The sequence below is a fragment of the Struthio camelus genome, chromosome 1, assembly GCF_040807025.1.
Source record: "Struthio camelus isolate bStrCam1 chromosome 1, bStrCam1.hap1, whole genome shotgun sequence".
Taxonomy (NCBI): domain Eukaryota; kingdom Metazoa; phylum Chordata; class Aves; order Struthioniformes; family Struthionidae; genus Struthio; species Struthio camelus.
In genome coordinates, this window is record NC_090942.1 from 69978713 (window position 1) to 69987786 (window position 9074).

The 9074-nt window shown below is 38.9% G+C and overlaps 1 protein-coding gene across 8 annotated transcripts in view; it reads left to right on the forward strand.

The window, feature by feature from the left end:
* Positions 1-9074, forward strand: part of CACNA1C (calcium voltage-gated channel subunit alpha1 C) — a 451988-nt gene that overhangs the window by 32333 nt on the left and 410581 nt on the right. For all 8 annotated transcript variants that reach the window (XM_068947481.1, XM_068947471.1, XM_068947499.1 and 5 more), the window contains exon 3: positions 747-852. In XM_068947481.1, coding sequence (XP_068803582.1) covers positions 747-852 — 106 coding nt within the window. The remainder of the gene's footprint in view (positions 1-746; positions 853-9074) is intronic.

Here is a 9074-nt window from a genome sequence, read left to right on the forward strand (position 1 = left end):
CAGTGGTCTGGGATCTGTGTATAGCTTGCAGTTCAGGCTGCTGGGCATCTGGCTCTCTGGTTCTTTCCTGCTAAAACCTGTTGAGAATGGCAGTCTGCTGACCACTATGCAATCAGGTTTGTTCATTGAACATCCCAAATGCTGTTGCTTTTTGGGCTGTTTTATTAAGGAAGCTGATGCCAGGCTGAAATGCCCCTGTGTTTGTGCTAGTTTCACTGGCGTAAACAGCTCTTGGCTTCCTGGTGTCCCTAGCATACTGGTCCTCTAAGTATATACATAGATTTCTTCAACCCTTTCCTTTCTCTTTGAGAAATGAAAGAGAGATTGAAAAATAAGAGCTTTCGTTAAAAATCATTTTTAGGGCTTGTAAATGCAGATGGGAAAGACCAAGACAAACTGTAATTGTAAGGGGAAAGATGAGGGTCCTTCCAGAGCAGGCTTCTATTATTAAAAATAGCACAGCCACACTTGAAAGAAAATAGGGAAAATGCAATCTAAATAAATAATAGAAGAAAAAACTTTAAAGAAATCTATGTTTACTCTGGCACGCGACTGGCCTACACTGCTTTTGACATATTAGGAAGATTCTTGGCTGGGAGCTCCTAAGAGCACTTAAAAAGGCATATGTTTCTTTTCAGAATATAAGGGACTTGGAATGTTTTCTTTAAACAGAATTCTTATAAATCTTTTATTTTTTATTTAGTGTGTGTGCGTTTCAGAACAATTCCCTTAACTCCATTCCTCAGACCATTTGAAATAATTATTTTACTGACTATTTTTGCCAATTGTGTGGCCTTAGCTATCTATATCCCCTTTCCAGAAGATGATTCCAATGCCACCAATTCCAATCTGGTAAGTCCTTACTGGTGTCTAGTCTTACTACTTTGAAGTCCTTCTGAAAAGTAACTAGAGTGACTGTTGAAACTAAGGAACACTAATATATCCACTGAAGATGAGAACATAATAAAGTGGATTTTGGTTTTGAGTATTGCATCTCTGTTTTATGTTAGCACCTGTTTTGATTGAGCTGGCTTTGAAAAAGAATGTTCCAAAAATTGCATGGATCCTGCAGGTGAAGTTTTGGTTAGCAAACTTTTGCATGCTGCAAAAGTGCTTGGTATGTTTATACTGCAGACATTTGCAGAAGAAAACTTTTATTCATGGATTATATATGGTGCTTTTCATCTTACTGAGTACCATTGTGAAATGGATACAGCCTTCCTCTCGGGTGATACGTAGGAGCCAGCTCGATAACTAATTAGTAGGAAGTGCATTCTTGTTTGCTTTTCACATTGAATGTGCATTTGGTAGAACAAATATATATATATTTTTCCTCTTGTTGGGAAAGATAGCTTTTCTTCTGTTGCTATGGGTGGCAATGCTGGTACTTTGGGATAGAGCTGTCCGTGGAACAAGGAAAGAGTGTTTACTTCTGGCTCAGCATGAGGTCGTAGCAAAGAATTCAGTTCAGTATGGCACAAAACAAAACAATTTGGGAATGCAAGCCACTGAATTAGCAGAAAACATTTTTCTTCCTCCCCAGATATGTGAACAAATCTCCTACTTGTCTGGCTGAATCAGAATGAGAACTTACTCCCAGAGTTTAAGAGTTGGGAAACTAATTTCTTATTGAAATTTACTGGGGCATAGGAATTTTTAGAGCAGCAGAGGTGGAAAATAAAAGCCGTACTCCTAAAGTAGGGATAGTTGGGATGGTTGACAGACAGTGTAATTAAAATGATCCATGCTGTTCTCTGGAAGTCAGTTATTTGATTAAATATCTCTTGAAGCTGTATAAAGCAAATTGCAGGCTTCAGGACTTTGCTGGAACAGAACTCCTGGCTAAAAAAAAATCGTAGTGTTATACTTTTCCATTCTAACGCCTTAAAGAAGTTTATAAACGGGAGCAGGAGGAGATAAGTGGTTGTTAAAGTATTTTCTGTATTTACAGTTAATTTCATGTGGGGTTAATTACATATGCGGTTTATAACAAAGGAATTCATGAGTTGGTGTTGTCTCCTGCTGCTGTCTTTTTGCTAGCTTGACTTACTGTGGAACAGCAATGACCTGTCCTATGTATGTTTAGAATACTTCAACCTGGCACCTTTCAGAAATAGTACTTTATATAAAAAATACACATTTCGTTGCTCCTCAGTGTGTACAGAAGACTATGTTTTTAATTACACATCCTCACTTACAAGGTTAAAGGACAAAAATGAAGCAGAGTTGAAGGTTAGAGGACTCTTAATTTGTCTTGAGCTTAACTGAGTGCGGATATTTGCCTTATTTCAGTGATGACACTGCTGGCTCATACCAGGTGGGAGTATATTGAAATAACTTTGTAATTGAATGAGGTATATTGAAACTGTTCAATTATCAGAAAACATAGTCACCTTGTGTGCTGAATTGCCTTTCTGAATCTGTTTTCCAAGATATCTCTTGCCTCTTTTACCTTATTTGACTAATCCCTCAAAATATCCTCGTTATTTGTGGATAGGATTAAAAACAAACGTGAGAATTATCATCCCAGGAAAGTTTAGAAATATTGTAGCTTTGAGGATGAGGAGGTATGGTTACTTTACCTAAATAGCTGTTTCACAGAAGTGAGGAGGAGAGGAAACTACACTGTGCAGTCTGCTTTACTGCACTTTGTTCTCTGGGTCTCAATGAAAAAGCCATTAAAAATGGCAAGGCTTTCACTGGTGGAATTAAGACTCTGTTTTACGTTTTGGAACAGGCTCTGGAGCTTTGACTGCCCAGCAGCCTTTGGTCCTGCGAGCTGAAAAAGGAGCATTTCTTTTCAACATGCAAGTGACAGGATGGAACATGTTTGATCCGGGTCTCGCAATTGTACTTTCATATTCCATTGAATTGAGAACTATCGCCTGTTAGATCTGTGTTTTTTTTTTTTTTTTTTCTCCCCTCAGGTTGATATACATTGATTTTGTAGATATGTGCTGCTGTTAGGAAAGGGAAACAAGCTTGCTTTTTTTTTGGTCATACAATTGCATTCCCAAACACTTACCGAATTATAGGTCGTGCTAACTGAGTGAAGTGCTGAGCAATAGCTAGGGGAGAGTGGAGGCAAAAGGGTGAGATATGGGTGGAAAAAATGTGTTAGCTGGGTCTTGGAATGGGATGAAAGAGTAAATGAAACTGAGTTAAAGGAAAGCTGTTCCATATGGCAGGAATTGCAGAAGAGTGGGACCTTGCACTCAAACAGCCAAAGTGTATGTGGGAGACTAGACTGGACTAGGAAGAAGCTGGGATTGGTAATGTGTTCTTTTTGTAAAAGCTGGGATACTTGTTTATTTTTGTTGTTGTTTTTTGGTTTTTAGTTTTCTTCCCCCCTCCCTACCTGCGAGCAAAAATTTTGCAATTAGATTTATCTTGTAGTCATGAAGCTTAGAACTCAAAAGGCTACTATCAGAAACGTGAGGGGTGTATGTCTGCAATGTATGTAGGTAGGTTAATAGTGTGCACAGATGTGTGTACTTGTCAATCAATATAAATCTGATTTGAACATATACAAATTAGATTTGAACGTATACAAAATCTGCCCAGAGAAGTTTTCACTTGTGTAAGAACTCTTGTTTCCTTTCCACTCTGCAATTTAGTCTTTGGGAGATAGTTACCATAGTCATTCCCACATTCCTAGTTTCCTGAGACATCCTTAAGTTCCTGAGATATGGAGAAACTGTCTTCATGAAACACATGATGGATAGTAACTGTTTTACAGGGTCTGAAAAGAGACACAAAGGGTGGACACCAATAAACTACCACTTTTCCCTTAGGGTCTGAGTATTCCTTTTTTAAGGTTTCATCATAACTTTTCAAACAGTGTTTTCTTTTGGGGCTGAGGGTAAAACTCAAACAGTTGTTTTCAATAAACTAATGAAGTAGAGAGTGGCGGGAGAAAGGAATTTTGAACTGTGTGAATGGCTTTTTTGTGTAAAAGTAAAAAAGAAATGACAGCTGAATAACCTTTTGATGAATGATTATCTGCATGAATTTTACAGATGTGATCAGCCATTGGTTAAATGAGGCATAACTATGCACCTTTCATAGAAGTCTGGGAGACACGTACCTCATTAGTGTATACAAAACCCTGTAATATGTATATTCATATCTCCATCTTAATAAACTTTGCCTTTAGGTGCAACAGCTATTCAACATTATGCCATAGTTGTTGTCAGTGTGCATATTAGAACTAAATACAGACGTTCCCAATAAATAATCCTTTTCTTTTTGTGCTACAGAGGAACTGTCATTAGCTGTTATTTTTTTTACAAATTTAGGCCAAATAGTACACAGATGTATTGGCTAGGATCTACTTCTGATAGTAATAATTCCTATAAAACAGCAAGCCACTTATACCAGGTCTAGATATGGTAGCTGGACAATGAAGCACTTTCATTTTTAAAATGCAGAAATTTTGAATTTCTGTGCTCATTAGAGTGTGTTTGCCACTGACTTCAAGAACAATATCATGTAGTAAAAAGAAGTGCTTGAAATTGGCTTCTGTATTTTTTTTTGTGTTTTTATTTTGTGCTGCATTCACTGGAAAACTATTAAACTTGTGCAAATGGAGGGGAGTTGCATTAAGCGTAAAATTGTTTTGGTATTAATGAACTCTGCTGAGGCTTTGCTTGAATTTAAAAGTAAAGAAAGCTCAGGCCCAACTGTGCGTAAAGAATAGTGTTATGTATTCTCTCGATGGAGTCGGGAAAATTGGAGCTAGTTTGAGGGGAATTAGAGTTAGCCTGCATGAGAGGCTGTAACTGATAGAGAGGCTTTCTGCTTGTTATCCCTGCAATTATGCGTTAGAACAGAGATAATGCACATTTAGGAATAAAACTGTAGACTGCCTAAGATAGGAAGCTGAGAGGAAAATGCTTCTGTCATTTTAGTGGCAATTGCAAATGGCAGAAGCCTGGTCAATGTCACAGCATGGCGATAACATAATGAGGTTAAGACCAAGGTTTACCACAGGTTTCGTGGAACGCTATGAAGTCAGTTGTTTATGCCTTGGATAAATAGCAGGAGAAAATTCCTTGTGTTGTTTCGATAGCTCTGCTTTCCTTCCCTTGTCCTTATTACAGGAAGGAAATCCTGTGGTACAACGGTTACATTTTGAAAAGTATCTCCTGCGTTTATATGTGAGTTCATAACTGGATGTCACCTTCAGACTAATTTGCTAAAACTTGAAATACAACCCTGTGAAAAGAAAGATGAGATTTGGGCTTGCTTGTCAGTGGTTGTGCCAGGTTGTGTTTGTATGGCTACCCACCTATGGAAAGGGGGCTTGCCTTTTGGTGAGATATGGCTGCTTCACTAACTGATGATTACTATAGTGTCCAGTTGAGTGGATGATCTCTGTACGAAATGAAGAATTTTTAAATATTTTTGCATTTGCAGCAGTCTGACACGATAGATGTGGAGGTGGCAAGAAGCATATTGGATTTCTAGGTACTGGCATAACAAACAAGCATTTTATGTATTGGAGAATTCTGAAGTCAGAACACTGAGCAATATCTCTTATTTTTTCTTGTCCAAAGTCAAAATTTTTAGAGAGCAAAGGGGAAGGGAGTTCAGGAAGAGAAAGGCTGGCATTTGTGCATAAGGGTGGATAGCACACAAGCTCTTGGTTCTCTTCTGCCATTGCTGTAGTCCTCCTACGTGACAGTTTCTAACTTTTGAGTGAATACAGTAATGACATATACTAACATTAAAGGTGAGGTGCTGGGCAGGATGAAGTGGATACCAAGCTAATAAACTCTAAGGCTATTGGTTTAGGCCTCATGCTGTCACTGGCACAGCTTAGGGTTGGGAAGAGGTTTTAGAGTTTGGAAAGTGAGGAGTAAGTAACAGAGTCTGGAGGAGAGGGGTTGAGGAGGGTGGAAAGGAACTGGAGGGAGGAGGAGGAGAAGAAAGAGTTTTTCCAAAAAAACTGGTGAGAATAGAATCACATAGGTCAGTGGTTCTCAAAGGAAGTTGGATATGATAAAAATTTAGGCTTAACATTTTCCAGGTGGCCAAACTGAGACTTGATATTCAGAAGTCCCCAGGATCACTTCCTCTGGCAAAGAGGATGCTGATTCTCATGTCTCTGGCAGTAGTGAAGCACAGGAGAGGAATAAGCATTGAGTTTAAGATTAAGACATTCAAGCCTGTATGTTGGTTCTGCTATTGGCAAACTGTGTGGCCTTGGGTAAATTGCTGGCTCAATTTTCCCATCTGTAAAATGGGTTAGTGCTTCCATGGTGAAGATAATTAGCCATACATCCCTCAAACTGTTATGAGGGTGAAATGTAGGACAGATGCCTCATCTGTTGTGCACTGGGGGAAGCAGAGTTTCTGCAGAGAAGTAAGTGTATAAGAATATCATCACAATATGCCCAAACGTGCTGAATTAATTTGAGGGGGCCTCTTAACATTAAATATGTAAATTTGCAGCCTTTGTAACTGTCTTTTAACACGATGGTGTGATTTCCTAGGCTTTGTGAAAGTGAAACTGGTAAAGCAGAGATTAACACCTGTATTTGTTACTAGCAAGCCTGGAACTGTTGGATTCCCTGGACAGACCTCGGCTACTTGAACTGTCTGGGTAATTGGCAGCAGTAAGAGGTTATTCTCAGTGTGGGCCAGGTGAAGAGAAGATTGGGAAAGTTTGGCAGAGAGATTCACAGATGTTTGCCCACAGCAGAGGAATGCTGGTTTTTATTCTAGGCTCTAGAAGGGAATACACTCAAAGGACTCTTCTGCCCCTTTGGAAAAAGGACTATTTCTGCCAATAATGCCTCCTTTTGAACCTTTCCCTACTCAAGAGCCTGAGCTCTAACTCTTCCTCAGTTCTTCTGCCACTTCTATTATTTTTGCTTAACTGGACTTAGAATCCATGCCTCGGGTTTCTTATCTTTCTACCATTTCATTTAGTCATCTGGTTTCCCTGTCCTGCACATGACTTACTGCTGATTCCCAGTCTCGGACAAATCCCGGTCTTTTCTTTGTGCCAGTGGTCCCAGTGCCCTCACTCGCTCTATGTTTGCCATTGTTGCCTAGCTCTTCATCTGCTCTGAGATCTCTCATCTCTGTGTGCCCTCATTTTTGCTCCTTGTTTTATTAGTTATCTTTGCTTGGCCAAATCAGTTTTCTCCTTCTGCTCCATCTTCCATCCTTCTTGCTTCTTTACTTTTTCTATTTGCTTCTAACTGCAGTCTCCCCTCCCTAATGTTTCTGTATATTACTCGCTATTTTCTCATTTGATCTCAGTGCTATCCTCAACCCATGGCCGCTTCTCTCATCCGCTCCAGTCTTAAATTCCTTTCAGCTCCTAAACCAAGTGTCTATAACCAAGCAATCCCTGTCTGTCTTCCAGCTTCCTCTGTCTCCTTTTCCAATTCTATTCTCAGTATGTTGTTCTCTCAGTCTGAGTCATTCCCTGACTTAGCCTTATAGCCCTTTTGCTTTTGAAATAAGTAATCTCCTCTTCAATGATGCCTGGAAGCCAGCAGCAGGAATACTGAGAGAGCAGCCTCAACTCAAAGTTTAGTTGCTTTATTGCACCTTGATTCAGGCCAGTTGCGAACAGTCACTACAAAATGAGTCCTTTTGAGCCTCTGTAGCCCTTGCCCAGCTTTGCAGAGGTGATGTATACATTCTGGTATGCAGAAGCTCTAAGATGCTTGATTAGTATTTGTAATGACAGTTTGGATATTAAGTTCTTGCAAGTCTCTGTGGCGCCTGCACAGATGGAGTTTTTAAGAGCCAAACTTTGAAAACCTGGCCTAATGTAAGTGGGTAGGCAAGGCAAAAAATACAGCCCTGACACACAAGCTTTTAACTTGCCTGTTGTTATATTCTTGTTACAAAGTATATGGTCACTAAAGAAAATAGATGTTGAAAATTTTTTTCGACTGGAGTAAAACAATGGATATTATTAAAATGTTTTGGCTGAAATAGTGCAAAAATATTCAGCCTGAGGCAGAAACCAGCCTGGAAAACTGTAGCCTTAATTGTTAAAGTCACAACTGAAAGCAGCTGAAAACAGTATTTTAACGGTAGTGCCAGAATTCCGCCTCCAATAATATCTTCCATGTTAAAATGAAACATGGTGCTTCACTGAATCAATGAGATATCAAAAAGTGGCATAATAGGCTTTTAGAATTAAATAATGAATGATACAGAATGCTATAATGACTTCAAGTACCTTGACATTATAGAGTATATAATATAGTAGAGAAAGAAGAGGATTGAGATACAGACCAAGAGGAAAAAGTAGATTTCAGATAGGATTCGAAAGAGAAGTGCATATCTTTTTGAGGCAAAAAAGACTATTCAAAAAGCCTGTCCTGGTTTGGAGGAGCAGCAGCAGAAAGCTGCAGAGGAGCTGTACAGCCAGCGTCAGGATTGCGAGAGAAAGAGGAGACCTATTCGCTTTTTAGCAGAAATCTGGAAGAGACCTTGTGAAAGAAGGGTTTGGTTATGCAGATGGATCCAAATCTGTGGAAATATTCACTTGAAATTTGCAGCTTGTCTGTTTTCATTCAAATGATTTTGAAATTTTAACTATATATTTTGGTTGTAATTGCTGGCAAGTCTATTGGTTTACACCAAACATCGAGCAGTTTATTCAATTTCTCTAGACAGCCCTGATTACCATTTCCCCCTCCTTTATGTGTAAGCTTTCTAAATTTGACTGATCAAGGGTGTATTTAACTTTTTTCAGGTAGTAGTTGTTACTGTCTGTCAAACCTCAGTTCGCTTTGGAATGTTCTTTATTTCTTTCCTGTTCAGGAAAGATAGGCAAAATGTGGAAGAAAGTAAAATAAGAGATTTTAAGGTGCTGTTTTATTCACTGTAGTTCAATTCTATCCCTGCAAAAGTAAGTCTTTCAAAAACAACAGTAATTTCCAAAATGATAGATACTTTTTGTACTGTCCTTTTGGTGCAGGTATGCCTGTCTCTCTCTAAGTCTGTGGAATGCTAGACTTTTGTTCATGAGTTCATCAAAGTCCCATTAATGAGATTAGGAAATAAGCATCTCTACCTGGAAATAGGATGAACAGTATTAT